Raw genomic sequence first — 25,727 nt, 5'->3', positions numbered from 1 at the left:
TGTGTAAGAAATGACTGTTCTACATTGAAGTAAAAATGTAAATAATTAACTTGTTAGTTTTGGATTTATTTAGCTTCAAGAGTGCATTTGTGTGTGACCCTCAACCAACACAGGCTTTGAGAATCCCGGGCCACTTACTGATACTTATGCTTAAATTAACCCACTCATATTCTGGTTTATTCCAAGAAAAACATTTTGGCTAGTGGAAATTCTAATTAGCTGGTAACTTTAAAATCTAGCAGCCATATTGGCAGGTGGTGAAAAAAGCCCTGCAGGGAGAGTAGGTGGTGACATAGGAGTGAGTGAGAAAAGTTTAAAATATTGGTGTTTAAGACTGAATAATGACATCACAACTGTTCATTTAAAATGAGTTATTCCTCTAAACCAGACTTCAAATGCCCCAAATTCTTTCGCACCGGCGCCGTTTGGCCCCCAACCCTCAGCAAAATCTGGCCCTCTGGTAGCGAGGACATGTTTTTGTGGTCCTCTCTATCATCAAAGTTCCTGGGTTACGGCATGACAATATTTGTTCGGCCCCCGGCAACAATTTGGGTTTCTCATGTGGCCCCCCAGGAAAAATAATTGCCCACCCCTGATCTACGAGGAGACAGTGACTGTATCTATGAGTTGGGAAAAGGATGGGAATCCGCTGCTCTTCGAGTACGACTCATCTCACTGACTCAGATGGGAGTCATACAAAAGAGAAATGTCACCCTGCCTCACAGTGCCTGAGAGAACTGCTGAGGTAGCCATTCAACTCTGAAGCACGTCATTAAGAAGCCAGCAGGGTGTCGGCAATGAATCACAGAAAAGGGGAAAAAGCGCGTGGTGGAACAGAGATGCTCCTACTAGAGAATTAGAGGGACAAACGCCGCAGTGAGCATCAGACACACACGACCCCGGCTGAAAGCAAAAACAGCTAAGCAGTTTTCTTATCACTCGCACCACTGTGTGACGAGACTCCATTTTAGAAACTCAGTGGCCATTATGGCAACAGCCTGGGTCCAGTTGTGCCTTCTTTCTATTCATAGGGCAATTTTCAACAAGCACAGTGGCTGACCTTACACACACACAACCAAGGCGTGTAACATGAGACCCCGGCCACACAATCCCCTTGTGAGTTGAGAGTTGAATGCGACACTTGTCCCGTTGCAGCACCTGCTTGGGTTGTGTAGAACTAAGGAACAGCGTTTGATGGAAAGTCTGTTTGTTTTTTTTGGCAGTGGTAAAAGACCCCATGGTGCCATTGGAAGACTGGTAGGATTTTGTGTGTGTGTGGCGAAAAATTTGGGCCGTTTGAAGCCCGATTTGGGACGTTTGAAGCCCAATTTGGGCCGTTTGAAGCCAGATTTGGGCCGAGTCCAATTCTAACCCTGAATAAAGTAATAAAACCACTAGTAAACCTTTTTTTTTTTTTTTTTTTTTTTTTGCAGGCCAGGCCAGGTCAGGCCATGCCACCGGGCATTTGCCCGACGTGCCCGATTATGCAGTCCACACCTGGAACGGTCAATTATTCAGAAGATCTTTGCAACCTTCATCTCCTTCCACAGCTGTCAGGAACAAACGAGCCTCCTTGAGGGAGATGATGATGGCAGCAGGCTCATGCCACACACACACAGAGCAGTTTGGCACCCGCCCGGGCCACTTTGAAGGCACTTTTTTTGTTGAGATTCATACTTGGGTTGGCGCACTGCCACACGGTGGCACCAGGGGGGGCTCTCGGGAGCGGGACATAATTTGGACAAGGAGTTTGGTCGGAAACAATGATCTACTTAGGGGGCAAACTGCAAAGCAGCTTTGCTGACAAAACAGAGCGGTCTCAAGCTGCCTGTCAAACAGTCAGCGTGACGCGAGGCAGAGGTCACCTCCCTGCGTGGGGATTTAGAGCTGTAAAGGCAGCTCACGTTTAAACGCCTCAATGGCGTAGTCAAAAGGTGCCATGTCTCGCGGGTCAAAATGTCCTCCGAGGGGGACACCCCTGTCAATTGTGACCATGTGACAGGATTTTTTTTACCCCAGGGCCTGAAGGGAAACGCAATTTTTAAGTCCTAAGCTTGAATTCCTCCTTGTATAAGGGTGCTACTGGGCTCTTCTGAAAGGCTCTGTGTTTCTTCTTGATTCCTGCTACAGCTTCAGTCGTCGATACTCCAGAGGCTCAGAGCTCCTCTGTGCTCGACTCTGCTTCCCCCCCAGAGACTAAACGTCTGATTTACAAATCACTCCCTCATTTTTCCCGTAGCCCCGAATAAAACCAGTTTTTCCAACTAATTAGGGCTCCTACACCTATGGGAACACATTTCATTTCGTCAGATGCTGGGCTATTAAAACTGAATGATAGATTTAGGAAGAAATCGTTTCTTTGCTGCACATTCTGAAATCAAACTAAACTCGAAATGATACGAGGACACGATAAAGAGATAAAACGAAGACACGCGTGATTTATAGGTCACGTATGTTGCGACTTTAAACGTCCCCGCTGTCATTAGGTTTCGGGGGCTTATCTTCATTGCTCCAGTTAAAACCATATTAGAGGGAGGCACTGATTTGAATAGGAAAGAGGTGCTGCTATCGCCAGGATCAGTAAAAGTCATTTCACGCCTCAGTGTATGTCAGCTCGCATTAGCTGGGACAGCAAACGTCTTCCTGTCTCTGTGTCTTCCTCTCTCCCTCTGCCCCATGGCTATGCCTCCACGCTGTCTTGTGTGACGGTCCTGATGATGAGCAGGGACAATACAGAGACACTTGCTCTAAATGAGACGAGCCTTCTTCTAACATACAATTCGTGGACATTCACATCGGCTCCATGGAGCTCCGATGAGCAGCTGGTGTCGTGACGATTTCTTCTTTGACTTCTTTGACAGGACTGAGAGGCTCTGAGCGGTCGTGATTTATTATGAGCCTTTGCAATGAGGCTTCCTTCCCTCAAATGTGTAATTAGGGAGGCGCTACATACTGTAGTACGTCATGACATCATCATGACATCATCATGACTCATGATGTCACGACTTTTACACTGAGATCCGGGAATATTGTTGGTGTAAAGTAGGGGTGTCAAAAAGAATCGATTATAAGATGCATCGCGATGCGGACCTGCACGATTCTGCATCGATTCACAAATGTCAAAAATCGATTATTAAAAAAATAAAATAAAAATAAATATATATATATATATATATTTTTTATAATCAAATAAAATATAATGGAAGTACATGCAGTTGTTTATTTTAATTATGGATCATAATACAATGCGATTCTAAATGCACTTTTATTTTAAAAGTAGCCACTGATTTGAGTTAATGAGTTATTAATTTGAGTTAGTGTGGACCAGTGATGTCACTGGTCCACACTTTAACACTCAATAACTGTCAAATTAAATGACAGACTTCAAAACAGTTTACAGTTTTCTGATATACTACTGATGTTCTAATGATACAAAGCTGGTTGAAAATGGGCAGAGTGTTCCTTTAATAATCCCACTACGATCACGGCTTTCACAGGCTGTGTAAAAGGGGGCGGGGCTATGGACTGATCCTGCCTGCCACACTGTGCCACAGTGACCAGTCTGTTTTCCTGCAATGATCATCCAATGGATAAACTAGATCATTCAGCGTCTCATTCTCTCACATGTACCGACAATGTTGACCATAAATCGTCCAAATCAACCCATGCTGTTTGCATATAAAGGCTACCTTCCTCAGTCACAGGTCTTCGGAAACATAAATCTGCTTGTTGAATTCAATCAATTGCCTAGATAGCGTCCTCCAACCCATATAAAGGGCACCATTGTCATCGAGCAAGGATGAGAATGACAAAGGTATCAGTGTAGTGGGCGCCAATCTCGCAGCAGTGGCCAGGTCAAGTCGGAGGTCTTCATGCCACGTTATGTAATTAACGCCGACCAGTTCTCCACTCTGGCCTTTGGCGTCGCAGGGCCCAAAGGTCACAGTGAGGGTCGCGTCATCTTCCCGGGCTGCCGATTGAGGAGGGACCCCATCTGCGTGACACAGAGTGCCAACTTTGCCCGAGGCAGCGAACGCAATTGAGATCTAGTGTGCGCCTTTCCCCCAAACACTGGGCCAATGCATGATGAGCACACATAGACATATTGAAACACTGAATCATCCCTGCATGCTGTGTGGCAGCCTTGAGATGGCACTGTGAGACACGGCTTGAAGATGATACAAATGGGTGTGGCATCGCTCTCTCATATTTACTAGGGGTGGGGGGGGAAATCGATACACCACAGTATCGCAATATTTTGCCTGACGATATTGTATCGATATTTGGACGCCAAGTATCGATATTGCAAAAAAAAATAAAAAAAATTGCAGGCCATGCCAGGCCACCGGGCTACTATAACCTTTATTTCCAAGGCCAGCAGTAAACAAACGGTAGCATATTTTCATTTTGTTTTAACAGTAACAGTTTTGTCATAACAGTAATTTACAAATTCCCCAGTTACTGAATGGGCTGCACAAGATGTTTTGTGTAAGTGAAGTTGCATTGTTCAAAAACTACCTAAGTACAGTAGTCCACACACACACATCCAGTTAAGGTGGACTGTAAGTAGACTGTAACAAACAGTTCAGTTTGTCAGGTGCATGCAACTATGACATGACTTTATGAAAGTTGTTGGTCTGTCTACTTGACAATGTTGCTGCAATAAAATGGTTGAAGTCAGATGTGCAGACCGAAAAATTGTTCTTATATAAACCAGATGTTGACAAAGTTTTCCTTTGGGGACATCATTTGCAGTTGAAAAAGTAAGAAATCGCAATATATCGAAATATCGCAATATTCAATATATCGCAATATTCAATATATCGCAATATCGGTGATATCGCAATAATATCGTATCGTGACTCAAGTATCGTTTTAGTATCGTATCGTGGGCATCTGGTGATTCCCACCCCTAATATTTACTTGGGTCTGGACTCCCTCGAGGACTTATGGATATATGTGGCTACCTGGTTTCAGAGAGCATAATCTTGCTGTCCATCATAATAAGCAATCTATTGGCTAAAGAAAGCTCATTTCCCCCAGGTGAGCGCAGGAGAAGCCACTGAATGCACACTTGCATACGTAAGTGATTTGACAACTAAGTGTCTTTGAAAGCAAAGGTTTCACGCCCAGACTTATTGCAGGAACTCTCTTCTGGAGCCAATGCAGTGAGAAGAAGCCTGTTACATTACATTACATTACATTACATTACATTACATTACATTACATTACGTCATTTGGCAGACGCTTTTATCCAAAGCGACTTACAATAACACATTTTTGCCAGCAATAGAGCGATCAACTATGGAGCACAGTCTATGACAACTACAACTTCTGAAGGAACAGTGGTACAAGGTTAGTTTAGGTTAGTAGTTTTTTTTTTTTTTTTTAAGAGAGGTGTGTGCGATGTGAGAAGGTAAGGGGGGTTAGAGAGAGAGAGAGAGAGAGAGAGAGAGGGAGAGAGAGAGACAGAGAGAGAGAGAGAGAGAGAGAGAGAGAGAGAGGGAGAGAGAGAGAGAGAGGGAGAGAGGGAGAGAGAGAGAGAGAGGGAGAGTCAGCCAGTCTGTCAATGATGTCATCAGTGGACTGGTCTCTAATCCTTAAAGTAGTGTGCCAGTGCAATCAAGTGTGCGTGCGTGCGAGAGTGTGTGTGTGTGTGCGTGAGGGTGTGTGTGCGTGTGTGCGTGAGTGTGTGTGTGCGTGCGTGCGTGAGTGTGTGCGTGAGTGCGTGCGAGTGTGTGTGTGCGTGCGTGTGTGAGTGAGTGTGTGTGCGTGTGTGAGTGTGTGTGTGCGTGCGTGAGTGAGTGTGCGTGTGTGTGTGCGTGCGTGTGTGCGAGTGAGTGTGTGTGCGTGCGTATCTGTTCTTAATCAAGGGGACAGTGAGAGAGAGTGTGTCTGGGGATAGGAAGCTGTCTGCAGTGGAGCTGAGAAGTCTGAGCTCCATCCTCCAACAGCCTTGAGGCCCAAGCTCTCAGGGCTTTAACACAGGAGGCGCTGGTCCTGATGAGGAGGTGGCTAAAACCCCCCGGATCTACCATCCTCGCTCCTGCCTGCCTCACCTGTGTAGCACTGCAGTGTGTGTGGGTGTGTGTGGGTGTGTGTGTGTGTGTGTGTGTGTGTGTGTGATTTGTGAACAACAACTTCACAGAGTCCAGTGGCCACACTGCAAGGGGAAAAGAAGTGAGAAACGGACGATCCACAAAGACGCACTTCCCTGAACTGTGCTATTGGAACAGCACCTAATTATGCGAGGCCCTCCGCACCTCCTTTCTCTCTCCTTTGCTCACACACACAGAGAGAGAGACTCAGCATTTCAGCTCATGATGAAGTCCTTCTCTTAATAACGTTTCAGACTCTCATTCATATGAGTGACAGAGCAGAGTGTGGTCTGGAAGTGGCCGAGGTGACCTACTCCGTTCCTGGCTGTGTCGAAGTCTTTCTGCCCCGAGGAACGGTGCCATGTTGGGGGGCTCTCGGGAGCTGGCACTGGAGGGGGGGGGGGGGGGGGGGGGGGGGGGGGGGATCCCATGCCTCCCATCAAAAGCGGGCAGAGTTGGGCACAAACGCCGGCTCCCATTCCTCCCCATCACCCTGGGAGATACCATGGCAACTAGGAGGCGGGGGGTGGGTGGGGGGGGGGGGATCGAGACCTCCTCGCCATTCCACGCATGCCCTGACATCCTTTGACAAACTGTTTCTGTGGTCTTTAGAGCACGCGCCTCCTTCCTCTTCTATGTTCCTCTGGCTCTCTCTGGACGTGGCACCTTCTCCGCTCTCTCTCTCTCACCGTGGCACCCTCTCTCCGCTCTCTCTCTCACCGTGGCACCTTCTCCGCTCTCTCTCTCTCACCGTGGCACCCTCTCTCCGCTCTCTCTCTCACCGTGGCACCCTCTCTCCGCTCTCTCTCTCACCGTGGCACCCTCTCTCCGCTCTCTCTCTCTCACCGTGGCACCCTCTCTCCGCTCTCTCTCTCACCGTGGCACCCTCTCTCCGCTCTCTCTCTCTCACCGTGGCACCCTCTCTCCGCTCTCTCTCTCACCGTGGCACCTTCTCCGCTCTCTCTCTCTCACCGTGGCACCCTCTCTCCGCTCTCTCTCTCACCGTGGCACCCTCTCTCCGCTCTCTCTCTCACCGTGGCACCTTCTCCGCTCTCTCTCTCTCACCGTGGCACCCTCTCTCCGCTCTCTCTCTCACCGTGGCACCCTCTCTCCGCTCTCTCCCTCGACGTGGCACACCTCTCCCCTCTCTCTCTCTCACCGTGGCACTCCTCTCCGTGGTCATGGTGTGGCACGTACTTGGGCTGTGATAATGTCACGACGACTGGCTCCGCTTCAAAGGTCTTGCTCCCAAGTTACAGTTTCCCCCCGATGTCACCATAGTGTGACTCTAAAGTTCTGGCATGCTCAGGTCTCCATTCCAGCCCAGAGACGTTAACCAACAATCAGAAGTTTCCTGAAACACTGCTTGGGAATTCCAAGGCATTCGTTCAGCACATGGCGTAGCCGCTCACCGTACAAACGGGTTATTGTTCGGGGGCTTGTTTGGAGTAAGTGGGAAACTCTGTGGGCGCCCATGGAGAAGAGCGAGATGACTCCCTCTCTAGGGAATCCTGCCACCGCACAGGCTGCACGTTATGCTCTAGGTCTATAGGTCATAGGGCATCAGACTAGTGGGCGTTCTGATGCTATAGTGGCCACTGCTCAAGCTAGGTCAATAAGCCATCAGACTAGCTGCCCACTGCTTCAATTAGACGTGGAAGTGGTTTGAAAGCTGTATTTACATTACCAAGGACTCATTTGCAAAAAAATCGCCTTTAACGTTATGCTAGATTCCACTGTACAGTCATGTATGTACTATCAATGTAAAGAATTCACTAACAAATAGGGGTGTCACGATACACTCAGTTCACGATACGATACGATACACGATATTGGGTTCATGATAACGATACGATATTTTAACAATATTTTTTTGCGATCGATTTGTAAGTGCATCCTCCACGTTAATTTGAGTAATTTCACCATTTTCATCCTCCGTGTGTCTGTAACGCCCCTCGTCTGTTCAAACAAAGCAATGAAAAGGAGAGCGAGCATGCAATCAGATGCAGATCAGTGCCACCATGTTCAGCTTCTTTTTTCTCGCGATATGAGATTTCATCTCAACGATACATATTGTCACGTTTTGATATAGCGATATATTGTAGGACGTTTTTTTGTAATCTTTGGTGAAATTAGTTTTAACTTTCAATTCCTTTCCAATTCCTTATTTTGACAACGTAACCTTTTCATAAAGCTGTCATGACTTGTTCATAAATTGGACTTGCTCGTGAGCATAAAATGTGTTTGTTTGCCCTTTTTTTTTACTGTATGAGAAATATACTCCCATTGTTACAACCTGGCTCAAGGAAGCAACAAAAGGAGGGAATCACATGCCAAAGTAAAAGCTATAACAATAATTTATTAACTAAAACTAAGAACTAAACAACACAAACTACTACAAACCAACAGAACAGAACAAAAAGGTGCACACAGGTAAAGAGGGAGAGAGACACTAGGCATGTTTACGTGGAGCCTAAGGCTGAATTCACACCGGCGACCCAAGCCTTGCCTATGCCTTGCCTTTACCCACGCTTTTTAATAGGCGTCCGTTTTAGTCAACGAGGCTGTGTACACCGGACGCCTGAGCGTGAACCCTGCGTGTACCCACGCCCTGCCTGTGCCTTGCAGATTTTATCGTTTACGCGTGAGTTCTATTTTCGAGCCGACTAGGCGCGTGCAGGCAGGCTTCTTCTGTCAAGCCATGAAAGAAAAACGCGACAATATCCGTGGGAAATGGCAAAGTCAACTGAATTTCAAAACAAAATGGAGTTATTACAACAGTGTTGAGCAGAGAGAGAGAGAGAGAGAGATTGACGGGTGGCTATCACGTGGGGCTTTCTCCTCGTCGGCAAACAAATCTTCAGGAGAGAGAATAGCGACCGAAGAAGCAAAATGGACAATGTTGTTGTGCCAGCACATATTCTTGCAAGATTACCTCTCTAAAAAGTCAGACTATAGTCAGACCTGGTTATACATATCCAGCATCAATACAACATTAAATATATCAGATTTATTTGACCTACACATGATAATTCGGGACCACACGTGAAAAAATACAGCCGGGAGAGAGGAGAGGCGCTTGTGACTCGGCTCCAGGTTCAGCGTGCAAAGGCGTGCGGTGTGATCGGTTCACGCCCAGCTCAAGGTCTGCAGGCGTAGGCGTGGGTTGAGGCAAGGCAAGGCGTAGGTTCCCTGTGTCTGTGTGAACATAGCAGATTATAATTTTAAGTTTAAAAGCCCAAACCGATTAAAAATGCTCCATTATAAACACCTCAATCAGATTGAGGAAAAAGTGTGCATGACCTAAATGCAGCTAGTGAATGGTCTGTAGGGCTTTTAAAGCTGAAGGAGTTCACCGCGCGTAGGTGGACTCAATCAGTCTAATGCAGTGGTTCTCAAAGTGGGGTCCTTGAGGGGGCTGTCGGGGGTCCCCAGCAAAAGGGGATGATTTATTTTCACTATAATTCCATCCATTGTAACACAATGACAGAATGTACTGTACGGCTATTTTGGTCATGAATTTCATCCACTTTCTGTAATAAGTCATCTAAAAGCAAAAACCGTATCAGATGGGGACCCTGGGACAAAGTCTGTGGTCTAATTTGTGTCAGTTTAGGGGTCCTTGACCCGAAACAGTTTGAGAACCACTGGCCTAATGACCCCAACCAGGCTCCTCCTGCAAGACAGGGCCAGGAGAGGGGGATTGGCCAGGAGAGTGGGAGGGGCCAGGAGAGTGGGAGGGTTGTCCCACCATGATTCACATTAACCTGAATGAACTGAGCAGAGCATAATTAACTCATTGAGTGCCAAGGACGAGTATGTTCGTCAATTCGTTTAGTAACGTAGAGTGCCAGGGACGAGTATGTTCGTCAATTGCGTTTTTTGACGGTGGGACGTGGATCAAAGCCAGATCCATCTCCTGTGAAAGTATGGTGGATGTTGAATGTGTAAAAGCTATTTTAGGGACCCATTAGGTGGCGACAGTGCTCTCCAGATTAGAGAAAGGCGAGGAAAAAAGAGAGAAGTAATGGGGAAACGTAAATCGCATCGATATGCATGAAGCATAACGTTAGCTGTGCCTGTGAACAGCAGTCAATCTGCTGCCACAATTGAGCCCCTCCGTCTCCGCTGCGATAGCCCCTCCATATGATTTAGTTGCCGACACCAGCGTCTTTCTGAAAAGTTACATTATTCTCAGCTGGGAGCCGGCGACAGGCTGTGAAAAAGCGGGGTGCAGCGCACTTTTCAGAGCAGAGCAAACGCAGAGCAAACGCAGCAGAGCCCCAGAGACACTCCCACGGAGGAGGAGGAGGGGGGTGGGGCACGCAGGGCACTACAGCATACAACCATTGACAACACAGACCCAGACAGCAGGCTTGATGCACAGAGACAGGCAAACAAGCTAGAATATCTGATGCCCACCAGCAGTAAATCAAGACCAGCAAGAAGGTGTAGGGTCTGCGCACGCAGGGGCCAGCGCTGCTGGTTGCAGCTAAAAAATATTATTTGGCCAAACAAAATTCCTTTGTTTTCACTGTTTTATTGAAGGAAATTATTTTTGAGGTGTCATTACATCAGAAAATATTAGCTTCAGAGTCAATGATGTGCTTGAAATGCTTAATTTCACAAAAGGCTCAGATTCTAAATTGAAACGTGTGTTTTTGCTGAAATCAACCTATCTTCTCCGGCTGATAACTAAAGAACGGAAAATGATATCAATAAACTTTTTTTTGCAGATGATAGAAGAGAGTCTCATCGTTCTTTGTGCGTGTTCGGTGTTTACATAGTAATATCACACAATATTCTGTGGGCCTCGAGAAATCACTGAAAACGCTCTGAAACTCTGGCGTCCGTTCTCCAAAAGTGGCTGGCACTCAATGAGTTAAGCATGGCCAAAAAAAAATCACTTGTTACAAACTCAGTACCCAAGTTCTATAATCTATATTTCAGAAATTCACTCAGTATTTCATTACTTTCAACAGAAATGATTAAAAAAAATAAAGCACTTGTAACTGACGTTTCACATCACATACTTTATCTACTGATCAGGATCGGGATCAGGATATACTTTATTGTCCCCGAGAGGAAAATTGTCTTGGACAACAGTGCTACATACAGCTGCATCATAAGAAGACAACACAAATGACAAAATAACATAACAGGAACAACAAAGGTCTACATATATTACGTGAAGAGATGCACCCTACGTATGAAGTGCATGGAGTTGTATTGCAACTGACCCGTCAAAAGAAAAGACCCATAAAGTAAAATTGCACTGAGGATAAAAGATGTGCAAAGAAATGGTCGGGAGACTAGATAAAGTGACCTATGCTGCTGTGCAAAAAGTGGCTTACAATTAAAAACAAATGGCAAGGTAATAAAACAATATGATAATAATGATGATAGTGATGATGATAGTGTCTTGTATTCCCCCCACTGTGAGATGTCCTTGCTAGCAGCTAACTAGCAGAGTTTGGAATAGCAGTTCCATAATGATGCAGTCTGTCGTTTCCTTCTAATGAGGCAGACGTAGCAGTCAACCAGTGCTGCTGTGTGATGAAAGAAGCGCCGCGTCGGGATAATTTATGCGTCTCGGAAAAGGGTGAGGGGACCTGCAAGACGACGGGGGAAATCTCCCGCTGCAGGTGGGTTTTCATCAGCCAGTCTCTTTCATACACTCCCCCTGCACACCCCCATTCACCTACACAACTAACACCCCTTCCAATTAAGAGTGTGGGAGCATACCGACATGGGATACGGCTTTTGATGCAAACACATGCTCACTCATCTGTGTGTGCGCCGTGCAGTGTGTAGTGTGTGTAGGGTGTTTTCATCAGTGTTTGTACACTACATCTGTATGTGCGCCGTGCAGTGTGTAGTGTGTACGGTGTTTTCATCAGTGTTTGTACACTACATCTGTATGTGCGCCGTGCAGTGTGTAGTGTGTGTAGGGTGTTTTCATCAGTGTTTATACACTACATCTGTATGTGCGCCGTGCAGTGTGTAGTGTGTGTAGGGTGTTTTCATCAGTGTTTATACACTACATCTGTATGTGCGCCGTGCAGTGTGTAGTGTGTACGGTGTTTTCATCAGTGTTTGTACACTACATCTGTATGTGCGCCGTGCAGTGTGTAGTGTGTAGGGTGTTTTCATCCGTGTTTGTACACTACATCTGTATGTGCGCCGTGCAGTGTGTAGTGTGTAGGGTGTTTTCATCCGTGTTTGTACACTACATCTGTATGTGCGCCGTGCAGTGTGTAGTGTGTAGGGTGTTTTCATCAGTGTTGTACACTACATCTGTATGTGCGCCGTGCAGTGTGTAGTGTGTACGGTGTTTTCATCCGTGTTTGTACACTACATCTGTATGTGCGCCGTGCAGTGTGTAGTGTGTAGGGTGTTTTCATCCGTGTTTGTACACTACATCTGTATGTGCACCGTGCAGTGTGTAGTGTGTAGGGTGTTTTCATCAGTGTTTGTACACTACATCTGTGTGCGTCAATTCAAGGAGCTATTGACAACTTGACGTGGGAGGTCAAACCCAGGCGACATCAGCTGAATATTGAAACATGATGACTTGAACCTCAAGACTCTAGTATGCCTCTACTCCTGTGCTTTTTCCACATTTTTTTTAATTAGTTTTCTGAAATTTCCCCCCATTTTCTCCCTAATTGTACCTAATTTCCAATTTCCCCCTGCTGGCCCGGTCACTGCTCCACCCTCTGCCAATCTGGGGAGAGCCGTAGACTAGCACCATGCTTCCTCCGTCACATGTGCAGTTGCCAGCTGCTTCTTTTCACCTGGCAGCGGGGAGCTTCATCGGCAGGACGTAGCACGTGGGAGGATCACGCTATTCCCACCAGTTCCCTTCCGCCCCGACCAGGCGCCCCTGACCGACCAGAGGAGGCGCTAGTGCAGCGAATAGGACACATACCCCTAATCCGGCTTCCCACCGGCGCAGACACACCAGCCAATCGTGCCTGTATGGACGCCGGACCAAGCCGGAGGTAACATGGGGGTGCGAACCTGCGACCCTCGTGTTGGTAGGCAGGGAATCTACCGCTACACTACCCGGACGCGTGATTTCTAACCCCACATAGGATAAGCAATAACCACGCCCTGTGGCGCCGGGATTGGCCAGGAGCAACACTGGAGGGCACGCAGCCCAGCGATTTCATGAACCAACTGAATAGCTCTTGAGAACGGACAGCGATTTCGAGAGCGGACATTGAAATGAATTATGGTCACCTACCTTCCTTAGCATAGCAATAATAATAATAAGCATAATAATTGTAATCTACACAATGTACACAATCTACAAAAACATGCAATACTATAAACGGTGTTGTGTTCACATTCATAGCTCATATAATATAATGTATCATATCGTTAATTTCAAGCTCAATTCTTACCCAGAGAAAAGGTACAGCACTGAAAATGTAACAAGCAATAGTTTTTTAAACATCTTTATTTTAAAAGATGAAAAACCCCTGGTGCTTTAGTCCCAAGCTTCAATGCTCCTGGCCAATCCCGGCGCCACAGGGCGTGGTTATTGCTTATCCTATGTGGGGTTAGAAATCACGCTACCCGGACGCCCACTCCTGTGCTTTCTAATGACTTAAAGCCCTTAAGGACAAGGCCAGAAGGTAAGGCCCAGCGGAAGGGCCATATCTATTGATCAGTCAAATGCAGGAGAGTGGATGGGCTGTCTGTTGTTTTGCTGGTGGCTTAATGCATGCCTGTTTAGTGGAGATAGAGTTAAGTGTGTCTCAGTCTGACTCCATCACTCACTCTGCTGTCAAAATGTACCTGACTGGAAACAAACACCGACAGGAAGGAAATGAATTCCCTCCTCACTGCTTGCTGCGCAGATGATATTTCTCATTATTAGGCTACTCAAAAAATATCCCTCCTCAACCAACTACTCCAATTAACCCCGGTTGCTCACTGGCCAGTGGCCACCCAACGGTCAACAGCGCAAGACTGCCGTTAGACTAGACAGCCACTAGGTGTGTCAATATTTGATAGAACGAAGAATGTGAAGCAGGGTGGTACTGAAAGAAAGTGTGAGTTTTTTTAACAAGCCTTCACAGGAATAGTAAATGTTCAAAAAGGCAGAGTAAGAGGAAAGATAGACTATCACAAAAACTGAGACAGAGGAGATTCATCATCAGAAATTAATGATCAGGGGCCAGTTGCACCAAGTGGTCTTACGACTGGTCTTAAGCTACGCCGGTCGTAATTTTACGACCTAACAGCTACGTCGGTTGCACCAAGAGGGCTTAAGCCTTCTTTTCACTACGCCCAGGCGTAACTCTTACGCCTGGTCAGCAGGAGGCGTAGGGTCTAAAGGGTGCCTGCCTGTAACAGAGATCTCCGTGTCTATCAGCGGAGACCTGCTGTAATTGAGTCCTTACTGTCTGTACAAAATCCCCCCATCAGCTCAGCCTCACCCAATCAGCCACACCTGGGGCCCTGATTGGGCCGCACCTGGGCTCAATAAAGGACGGCTGATTGGGTGAGGCTCAGTAGGCTCCAGACAGCAGTGGAGGAGGCTGTGTTGTCCTTCCCTTGATGGTCACCAATGTGCAGATGCATCATTGCCAGTAAGTCTTGTTATAGTTAGTCATTTCCTTTGTATATTTGAATTAGATGTATTATTACTTTACAGTTGAAGTTTTCCCTTGTTCGTTTGAAACCTTTGTTAATACCTTTTTGTGTTTAGGTAAAATCATCTGTATCATCTGTTTACATCAACCTACACCTGTTGGATATTCCATCACACACCAAGGAATCTGTCTAAATAAAACCCTTGGCATATGTTCCTCTGGTCCTCCTCATTCTTACCGATGCCCCACTTGCTGAGGCTATACCTTTAACCAACACCTCAAGCAGTTTCTACATGGTCCTTCGAACCCGGATTGGCCTCAGCAAGTGAGAATGGACCAGAGGAACCAGCAACCAGCAGAGGGACCAAGGTGGGCACCTGGATACCATCAACAATATGGATATTATCCAGCCTTTTACTCTACTTCAGTAGCACAAACCTTCCAAACCCATCCCCCAACACAGTGTTGTTGCCATGTGGTCGGGCATACACCTGGGAGACAGCCTAGCCAACCTGCACCATATCAACTCCATAGACACCTATTGATGCAGGTTAGCAGGAGGCTTGACACGATAGAGCAGAGTGTGTACCGAAGAGGAGCGGGCCCTGCACCTCCTCTGCCTCGGGGGTTCCCTGCACCTCCTCAGCCTCAGGTGCTCCCTGCGCCTCCTCAGCCTCAGGTGCTCCCTGCGCCACCTCCTCCACCTCAGGTGTTCCCTACACCTCCTCAGCCTCAGGTGCTCCCTGCACCTCCTCAGCCTCAGGTGCTGCACCACGCCACCTGCTCCGCCTCAGCTGTTCCAGGCGCCTCCTCAGCCTCAGGTGCTCCCTGCACCTCCTCAGCCTCAGGTGCTCCCTGCGCCACCTGCTCCGCCTCAGCTGTTCCAGGCGCCTCCTCCTCAGCCTCAGGTGCTCCCTGCGCCACCTCCTCCGCCTCAGCTGTTCCAGGCGCCTCCTCAGCCTCAGGTGCTCCCTGCACCTCCTCCGCCTCAGGTGCTCCCCGCACCTCATCAGTACCAGGTGCTCCCCGCACCTTCACAGCTCCAGGTGCCACCTGCACCTCCTCTGCTCCAGGTGCCTCCTTCATTCCAGGTTCCGCTAGCGCCTTTTCCATTCCAGTGGGCCCCGGCAACTGATCCTATGCAGGTAGGCCCAGCACCCCTAGGTTGGCCAGCCCAAGTAAGGCAACTCCAACAACGTTATGACCACCAGGCTTACCAATATGGTAATTACCTTCCTCGGGTGGCCCCCCTGGCTCCAGTCCCAGTGCCCCCCGCACTGCCAGTTCCGGTGCCCCCCGCACCACCAGTCCCGGTGGCCCCCCTGGCTCCAGTCCCAGTGCCCCCCGCACTGCCAGTTCCGGTGCCCCCCGCACTGCCAGTTCCGGTGCCCCCCGCACCGCCAGTCCCAGTGCCCCCCGCACTGCCAGTTCCGGTGCCCCCCGCACCGCCAGTCCCGGTGGCCCCCCTGGCTCTAGTCCCAGTGCCCCCTGCACTGCCAGTCCCGGTGCCCCCCGCACCGCCAGTCCCGGTGGCCCCCCTGGCTCCAGTCCTAGTGCCCCCCGCACTGCCAGTTCCGGTGGCCCCCCTGGCTCCAGTCCCAGTGCCCCCCGCACTGCCAGTTCCGGTGCCCCCCGCACCGCCAGTCCCAGTGGGCCCTCTGGCTCCAGTCCCAGTGCCCCCCGCACTGCCAGTTCCGGTGCCCCCCGCACCGCCAGTCCCGGTGGCCCCCCTGGCTCTAGTCCCAGTGCCCCCTGCACTGCCAGTCCCGGTGCCCCCCGCACCGCCAGTCCCGGTGGCCCCCCTGGCTCCAGTCCCAGTGCCCCCCGCACTGCCAGTTCCGGTGCCCCCCGCACCGCCAGTCCCGGTGGCCCCCCTGGCTCTAGTCCCAGTGCCCCCTGCACTGCCAGTCCCGGTGCCCCCCGCACCGCCAGTCCCGGTGGCCCCCCTGGCTCCAGTCCCAGTGCCCCCCGCACTGCCAGTTCCGGTGCCCCCCGCACCGCCAGTCCCGGTGGCCCCCCTGGCTCTAGTCCCAGTGCCCCCTGCACTGCCAGTCCCGGTGCCCCCCGCACCGCCAGTCCCGGTGGCCCCCCTGGCTCTAGTCCCAGTGCCCCCTGCACTGCCAGTTCCGGTGCCCCCCGCACCGCCAGTCCCAGTGCCCCCCGCACTGCCAGTTCCGGTGCCCCCCGCACCGCCAGTCCCGGTGGCCCCCCTGGCTCTAGTCCCAGTGCCCCCTGCACTGCCAGTCCCGGTGCCCCCCGCACCGCCAGTCCCGGTGGCCCCCCTGGCTCCAGTCCTAGTGCCCCCCGCACTGCCAGTTCCGGTGGCCCCCCTGGCTCCAGTCCCAGTGCCCCCCGCACTGCCAGTTCCGGTGCCCCCCCGCACCGCCAGTCCCAGTGGGCCCTCTGGCTCCAGTCCCAGTGCCCCCCGCACTGCCAGTTCCGGTGCCCCCCGCACCGCCAGTCCCGGTGGCCCCCCTGGCTCCAGTCCCAGTGCCCCCCGCACTGCCAGTTCCGGTGCCCCCCGCACCGCCAGTCCCGGTGGCCCCCCTGGCTCCAGTCCCAGTGCCCCCCGCACTGCCAGTTCCGGTGCCCCCCGCACCGCCAGTCCCGGTGCCCCCCGCACCACCAGTCCGGTTGGCCCCCCTGGCTCCAGTCCCAGTGCCCCCCGCACTGCCAGTTCCGGTGCCCCCCGCACCGCCAGTCCCGGTGCCCCCCGCACCGCCAGTCCCGGTGGCCCCCCTGGCTCTAGTCCCAGTGCCCCCTGCACTGCCAGTCCCGGTGCCCCCCGCACCGCCAGTCCCGGTGGCCCCCCTGGCTCCAGTCCCAGTGCCCCCCGCACTGCCAGTTCCGGTGGCCCCTCTGGCTCCAGTCCCAGTGCCCCCCGCACTGCCAGTACCGGTGCCCCCCGCACCGTCAGTTCTGGTGCCTCCCGCACCGCCAGTCCTGGTGCCCCCCGCACCGCCAGCCCTGGTGGCCCCCCTGGCACCAGTCCCGGTGCCCCCTGCACCGGTGGCCCCCCCGGCTCTAGCCCCAGTGCCCCCTAGACCTCCTGCTCGGGTGGCCCCCGCACCTCCATCCGCTCCCTTGGCACCCATCCCTTGGCGCCGACCTACCGTGGCACCATTCCAACACCAGCATCCAGGTCGGCCTCCGGAAGGGTGCTGCTACCTGTGTCATCAGCGTCTGGGCCATCGTCCAGGGTTGCTCCACCCTACTGGCCTGCCCCCTGGACGCCCTCCGGACCCGTGGTGCCCTTCAGCCATCCTGCCTGACCAGCCTGTGAACCCAAAACTTGTTTTTCATGGGGCGGCGGGACGCCCATCTCCCTTGGGTGATGTATGGCAGCCTTTTCTCCTACAGATAACCCTGGATTTTCTGGACCCTGACCTGAGTTTATTTATCAAATATAATGCTATATTTGAGGGGCGGCTGTACAAAATCCCCCCATCAGCTCAGCCTCACCCAATCAGCCACACCTGGGGCCCTGATTGGGCCGCACCTGGGCTCAATAAAGGACGGCTGATTGGGTGAGGCTCAGTAGGCTCCAGACAGCAGTGGAGGAGGCTGTGTTGTCCTTCCCTTGATGGTCACCAATGTGCAGATGCATCATTGCCAGTAAGTCTTGTTATAGTTAGTCATTTCCTTTGTATATTTGAATTAGATGTATTATTACTTTACAGTTGAAGTTTTCCCTTGTTCGTTTGAAACCTTTGTTAATACCTTTTTGTGTTTAGGTAAAATCATCTGTATCATCTGTTTACATCAACCTACACCTGTTGGATATTCCATCACACACCAAGGAATCTGTCTAAATAAAACCCTTGGCATATGTTCCTCTGGTCCTCCTCATTCTTACCGATGCCCCACTTGCTGAGGCTATACCTTTAACCAACACCTCAAGCAGTTTCTACACTGTCCTCATCGTCATAACGTCGCCATCGAAGCATGATGTTAGATTATAATCTAACTAGTTGTGTGGCTTAGCCTTCCCAAATGTTGAGGGTCGTTTTTTAGAATTTAATACATAGAATTGGGAACGTTACATTCAATTTCATTCAGACTGCCCGGAGTTTCCACAGGAGGAGGGGGGTGGGAGGAGGGAGGGTGTAGTGACGCACATACAGTAGTGGGTGACGGCGCGAGGCACATTTTTGGGCCAATCGGGGCACATTCCCCGGCAATTCACATGTACGCGCATTGCTACGACCAGCGTAGTTAAGACCAGATGTAAGCCCTATTGGTGCAACAGGCGTAAATCCACTCTAAAGACTGGTCTTAACTAAGACCGACGTAGGAGTTGCGACCAGGCATAGTTAAGACCACTTGGTGCAACCGGCCTTAAGTAATTATGGCTGCCACCATCTTTCCCCTTTGCCCTGTGATTGTGGACCGCCTTAAGCCTGAGACAGACTAGAAGAAGACGGTCCCAGTCTTGCCCAACTAGGATTGTTCGGACTAGTCTGGTCGGGAAGCTGTTCACATTTGCCGACGGAACAAAGATGGGCGTCGCACACGAAGATGAGGGATCACACATACTACCTGATTCTGTCATTCAACAACCGATAGTCTTTCATCCAGAACAGTTCAGTGTCTGTATATATCATTAGAAAATAGGCGCTCAAACGTTTCTTGTTCCGCGGCACAGAAGGAAAATTTGCATTACAAATGTATTTGGAAGTCATGCCATTACAAGAATAATGCTGATGAGGAATTTTGTATGGGACTTATTTCACTTCAATGAAATTGTATAGCAATTTATCAAGAGTAGAGTTGGAAGTGCACTTTGGAATCTTGCTGATATAAACTATTTACATGAGTGGAGTGGGTGATGTTGTTTTAAACATTGATTTTATTTTTCTTCACCCTGTATCCAAACGTCCATTGTCAATTTCAGATTTGAGTCTTGGACCGCTTAACGCTACAGAAGCCTGGCTAGAATCGCCTTTCTCATTAACGTACAGTACCAAGCACTTTTCTATGTATTCCTCTTGGGACACAGGAAGTGTTACGTGTATTATCGGGCCACTGTGGCTCTGACCCATGCACTCTTTGCGATTAGTTGCAGGTTGAAAATAATGCTGATCTAGAAATTTAAGCTCATGCTGCTGGTGAACTCGGGTAAATCATGTTCGACAAAACATTCGCTAAAAGCGGAAAATGTGAATTCAAAATGTAATAGAATACCGAAAGGAGACATTCCAGAGATATCCTCTTCAGAAATGTCTAATCATGTCATCATAACTGTTGTAGAATGGACTTTGTGTCAATAACACCGTTCTTCTCCCGTCTCTTTTGGCTTGAGATGCTATCAGCTTAATGCGGATGAAGAATGATGTTAACAATAATAACCCTTTCTCTTACCCAGTTAATATAAAATGTCTTCATCTGTTTGTGTGGTGATTATGGGACTAACCTGGTGGAGATCAGTCCCCAAGGGGAACTCCTGGAAATACCCCGGGGCGGCTGAGGAGGCGCGGACGGCCTGCCACACCTGGTGCTGGCAGCCCCCCAGGTAGTGGGAGCGCACCCCGCCGGGCAGAAGGTTGTAGTTCCTGAACACGTAGGCCTTCAGAGGAGTGCCCCGGTTCACGATGGTGCTCACCGCTGCCACCTACAGGAAACAGCATATAACTTGACTTTATTTTTCATTTTGCAAGCACATTAAGATCTAATATGCAGGTAAATGCAAGTCTGCAGCGGGGTAATATTCCTCAGATTATGAACCTGGACTTAGACTATAGCCTCCAATGATGGAAAATCCCCTGTGGCATATACAGTAGTATGTACTATAACAAGCATTACTAACATTCACTACACAATTGGATGCAGCTTTTCCTAGGGAAATTGAGTGTTCACACTGGGCTCAGCTTTGACGGCAGTACAATATGAATGAGAGCCAACATTTGAACAAATCAATTTTAATATCTCTGTTTTGCAGGCCTCAGAGCACACCACTGATTTGGAATTGTACCAACATAACAGCTTATTTCATTCTTTTTGGCCACGCTGTCTTATGTGGCATTAGAGATCATTTTTCTTCCACTTGCCTCGCAGTGGAATAATTTAATTCCGGGTGGATGAGGTTATTCCAGATGGAGAGACTGTGACAGAGCCAGAGGCTTTCTCTATAACCTCATTGTAAACAAAGTGGGGGGGGGGACGGGGACGGGAGAGACTCGCTGGCCAGTGCCAGAACAGAACAGAACAGGCAGGAATGAGTCATAGTTAGAGAATTTTAGCAAAATGCTTGGACCATCTGTGAAAAAATTTACTACCAATAGCTTTCTTCACCAATGTGTTCTTATAGGTGTCTAGAATCACCTCTCAATTAGTGCAAACCCAAATCCTCGTGGAAAATCCTGGAGAGCCAATCAAAGTTAAGGTGCCCCGAGGGCTTGGGTGAAAAATATGATAAAAATTAAAAGTCTAAAATGAACTTGTGGGGTGTCTAACTAGGGGTTTTCAGGGGTGCTGAATCCATTCCAAACATTATTTTTGAGTAAAAATGTCTCCCTGACCATATGATATTGGTATATTGGTTATTGTTATGTAAAGCACAGTGTATAATCAACCAGGATTTTCCACGAGGATTTGGGTTTGCACTAATTGAGAGGTGATTCTAGACACCTATAAGAACACATTGGTGAAGAAAGCTATTGGTAGTAAATTTTTTCACAGATGGTCCAAGCATTTTGCTAAAATTCTCTAACTATCAGACCATCTTCTAAAGCTCACCTTGGGGCATTTGGGGTTTCTTGAAGTCTCCACCAGGAGATCAGAGCCCAATTTATCTCTGTGGAAGGCGTGATAGAAATGAGGTTATTTTGCGGCTTGGTGAATTTTGGATAGTAATAGTATTATGGTTTACAATCACTGATCTCTGTCTGCAAGCTATACCCACCCATCCTCCTGCCTATGCATCGACTAATGAAACATGCTATCATTTTGTCAATGTGATCAGCGGAGCATAACCAAGTCAAAGCATAAAATTTAACTATTATCTTGCAGCACACTGTGGCAGAATAGTGCATCAAATATTTAAAATATGAACATATCAGAACTGTCAAAAATAAAGCGGTTTTAAAAGGTTTTCATAAGCCCATGAAGTTAGAGACATTGGCGTTACAACAGCAGTGACATGCCATTTGATGGATGTTTTTACCCATAATGACTTATGGAAGCACAAATGCATAATAGCCTATGTATTCATGCTACAATGCTGTGGGTATCAAGAGGCAAATTCAAGACAGTTATCATGGTTGAAACATTTAACTTCTCTATATCTGTGCACTAAACTTCATCATCGCTTACAGCACTTCAGCAAAAAAAACGACTGGCTTTTATTGAGCAGTATCTAGTAAATAAAAGGACAAAATAGAGATATTATTATGACGTTTTAGCTATGGATCTTCACAATCTAGCTGCAGATTTTCACATGACTCAACTCAATTAACAACCCTGTACTTGCATTCATGAAGAACAGTAGTAAGCAGTTGAATCCCTAACCCTGGCGGTGTAAAGTGCCATGCTCCACCCAGCGCTACACACAGTACCGCTGCTCCACCCAGAGCCACACGGTACCGCTGCTCCACCCAGAACCACACGGTACCTCTGCTCCACCCAGAGCCACACGGTACCACTGCTCCACCCAGAGCCACACGGTACCTCTGCTCCACCCAGAGCCACACGGTACCACTGCTCCACCCAGAGCCACACGGTACCGCTGCTCCACCCAGAGCTACACGGTACCACTGCTCCACCCAGAGCCACACAGTACCACTGCTCCACCCAGAGCCACACAGTACCACTGCTCCACCCAGAGCCACACGGTACCGCTGCTCCACCCAGAGCCACACGGTACCACCGCTCCACCGTCACTACTGAACTGACTTGAGGATGTTCTCCCAGGTCTCGCTGTCGTAGAAGGCGTGGCTCCAGCCCATCTTCACCGTGCCGACGAGGACGTTCTGCTTGAAGACGTCCGAGCCCAACCTCCTGTACAGGTCGTCACACTCGTTGAGTGGGATCTGGAACAGGCCCAGCATGAAGCCTAGAATAGCACCTGAGAAGAAAGCATAAAACACACACAGAAAGGCATTGAGACGAGAGGTACAGGTAACCCTTTCATACAGAAACAGACCTTTTGCAAACAGGAAGTTTAAGAGCTTCAGTCTCTCCCAGGGGAATGCCCAGAGAAATCAGAGCTGCTGACAAAGGAGTATATACCGGTAATGTAAAGCTCATTCCTATACTCCTCCATAGGCTAGCCATAACCTAAGTAGTCTCTTAGAACAGACGAGTTGGCTTCCGCAATTTTCAAATGCTTCCGCCATACCGTCTGTACTTCGTGGGGGAGAATCATGCACCAACCGGAATGGGAAGTAGAAAGGCGGGTTTTCCGCTCATTAGTCCAATCAGAATCGCAGAAAGGCGGGTCTTCCGCTCATTAGTCCAATCAAAATCCAATATGCCGCATTTTTCGTGGACACACGTGTCGTGATTGGTCGGATTCCGTCGAACTTCTTTCCTGTCTGAAGGTTTTTTTCCCAACTTCCTTGTGCATGTTCTGGGGGTGTAACGTACAGACTGTATATAGCTGCATTCGCCGGATGTAGATGAGACAGTCTGTTTTAAGAGACTATAACCTCAGTGACAGAGAGTTGATGCGAGGCTAACTGCCTGATAGATGATATTTTATGGGTATCATTACCCTGGGATGATCCGTTCATAGCCAGTGGAAGGGATTAGCACGGCGCTCACAACGACCGGCACATCACTGCTGCTCTGTTTGAGGTGTTAGTGACTGATAGGAAAGAATAAAGCCGTAGCCACACTGATCCGTCAGAAAACGGACAGAATTACTAACAGTTAGATTTCTGTCCGTTGGGCTGTTTTGGAACAACAACGCAAAAAAAAGCCTCTGATTTTTAGTGAGGAATCAGTCCATCCAGACAAAGTTCAACTGGGTCCATCAAAATGCATGGAAATCTGACGGAGACAGGCGTGGCATCGACGCCGCCCCGACAACAGACAGCTGTCGTGGAAAACGAATAGAGACGGAAAGACACAACGGAGCAGTGTGGTCGGGGACTAATCTGCATTTTTACATTGTTTTTCTCCATAACTAAGGGAGCCGCTGCTGGGTTGTTGACAAGGCACAATACTAGTTTGAGGGCAGAGGTGAGGTGTACTGTACCTTTGGGTGACCGGCCAGATGTTGCCCACGTGCATTTTAAATGTGCAAACATCATTCTATCCAGCAAGGGGATTACCATGATGCAGTGACATACTCTCTCTCTCTCTCTCTCAGTCTCTCTCTCTCTCTCTCTCTCTCTCTGTTAACGGGGTACCGTAAGGTGATTAAATGAGAGAGAACTGCTAGGAGTTTGGAACAAACAGAAAATTCTCGTGGTGATTAGAGGCCAGTGTGCTTTGCATAGAAAATGCATTATTTTCTAATCTGGTAAAAGTTAAAATGATAGAGAAGGCAGAGTTTGAGTATGGTCCACAGCACCCTCTTGTGGTGGTTTTGCATATTTTTATTTTTTTATTTTACTCCAAATATTGTTCACTCCAAACCTGAATCAATAGAATGGAGGAGAAAAAAAAGTTGAATAAAGGTTTTTGTCCAAGTCAGATGAATGGCCTTGGGCTACATACTGTAGCAACAGGATTCAGATTAGTGTGGTGGAGCCATTGAGGCCAGACAGGAGCAGAGCAGCAAATGGGGTCAGTGTGCGATCGGTACAGTCAACCCACCCTGCGATGTACTCTGCTCGATAATACACAGTCTACTACACACATACCTGCATGGCTGCACGCACGCACACACCCACACGCACAGATAGACACACACACACACACACACACACACGCACGCACGCACACACACACACACACACACGCGCACACACACACACACACACACAGAAAACTAGGGCAGGAGGGCAACGTACCTGTGCTGACACCACAAATATAATCAAACAGTTGGTAAATGGGTTTGCCTGTCAGGGCTTCCAGTTTGTGTAGAGTTTGAAGGGCGATGAGTCCCCTGAGAGAACAAGAGACAGAGAGACACACACACACACACACACACACACACACACACACACACACACACACACACACACACACACACACACACACACACACACACACACACACACACACACACACACAAACACACACACACACACACAGAGTCACGATTCCATGGACTACATTCTGAGGACGACTACAAGTCAAGATGAAAGACGGATAGAGATGACTCCTTATCCACTGAATTTCTTCACAAAACAACATTTACTTTGCCAGCAGAAGAATCAAGAATGACCTTAGAAACCGTTTCCTTTTTAGAGCTACTTCAGACAGAGTGCCTCGGATGCAGGCTGCCGCCTCCACCTGTGGACCTCCTTCACACTCTGCTCAAGATGTTCATCTGGCCTCGGCTACAATAAACCCCCATTTAGCTTCACTTGAGAAAAGTGGCTAAGAGCCGTTACCAGTGATGTGTGTGTGTGTGTGTGTGTGTGTGTGTGTGTGTGTCTGTGTGTGTGTGTGTGTGTGTGTGTGTGTCTGTGAGTGTGTGTGTGTGTGTGTGTGTGTGTGTGTGTGTCTGTGTGTGTTTGCTTGCATGTTTTTGTAGCGGGGGGTTCCTATCTGGAGGAAACCCCAGGGGAGCACGGGGAGAACATGTAAACTCCACACAGAAAGGCCCTTTTTTTTTTTTTTTCAATTATTTATTTATGTATTTTCATCTTTTTTGCAATACAATACAAAGACAACACAAACAAAAACAACAAAATCCGAGAGGGGCAAATACAAGCAAATAATAACAACGGTCAGACAAATTCACACATAGTGTATACAACAATAGACAATGGTCAAAACAGGATTATTAAAGTATATTCAGAGGTCCATTAGAGGTTCCCACGTTCTCAAAAAGACGTCTCCCTTATTCTTCAAGGCATAGGTACATTGTTCCATTCTCAATGTTTCATTCAAAGCTTCTTTAAACAAATTA

General features: G+C 48.8%; 1 protein-coding gene across 1 annotated transcript in view; it reads right to left on the bottom strand.

Moving 5' to 3' along the window:
• LOC310800399 (calcium-independent phospholipase A2-gamma-like) overlaps positions 1 to 25,727 on the bottom strand; it is a gene marked incomplete at its 5' end in the record, with an annotated part of 56,803 nt that overhangs the window by 16,408 nt on the left and 14,668 nt on the right. Inside the window, 4 exons of the mRNA XM_083662999.1 lie at positions 20,118 to 20,315; positions 21,440 to 21,497; positions 22,595 to 22,766; positions 24,661 to 24,755. Of these exons, the coding sequence (XP_083519125.1) occupies positions 20,118 to 20,315; positions 21,440 to 21,497; positions 22,595 to 22,766; positions 24,661 to 24,755 (523 nt within the window). The remainder of the gene's footprint in view (positions 1 to 20,117; positions 20,316 to 21,439; positions 21,498 to 22,594; positions 22,767 to 24,660; positions 24,756 to 25,727) is intronic.

The sequence above is a fragment of the Poromitra crassiceps genome, assembly GCF_964638095.1.
Source record: "Poromitra crassiceps genome assembly, chromosome: 30".
In the NCBI taxonomy this organism is placed as follows: Eukaryota; Metazoa; Chordata; class Actinopteri; order Beryciformes; family Melamphaidae; genus Poromitra; species Poromitra crassiceps.
Note: the sequence above shows the minus strand (reverse complement) of the source record. Positions and strands in the feature narration are given on the sequence as shown.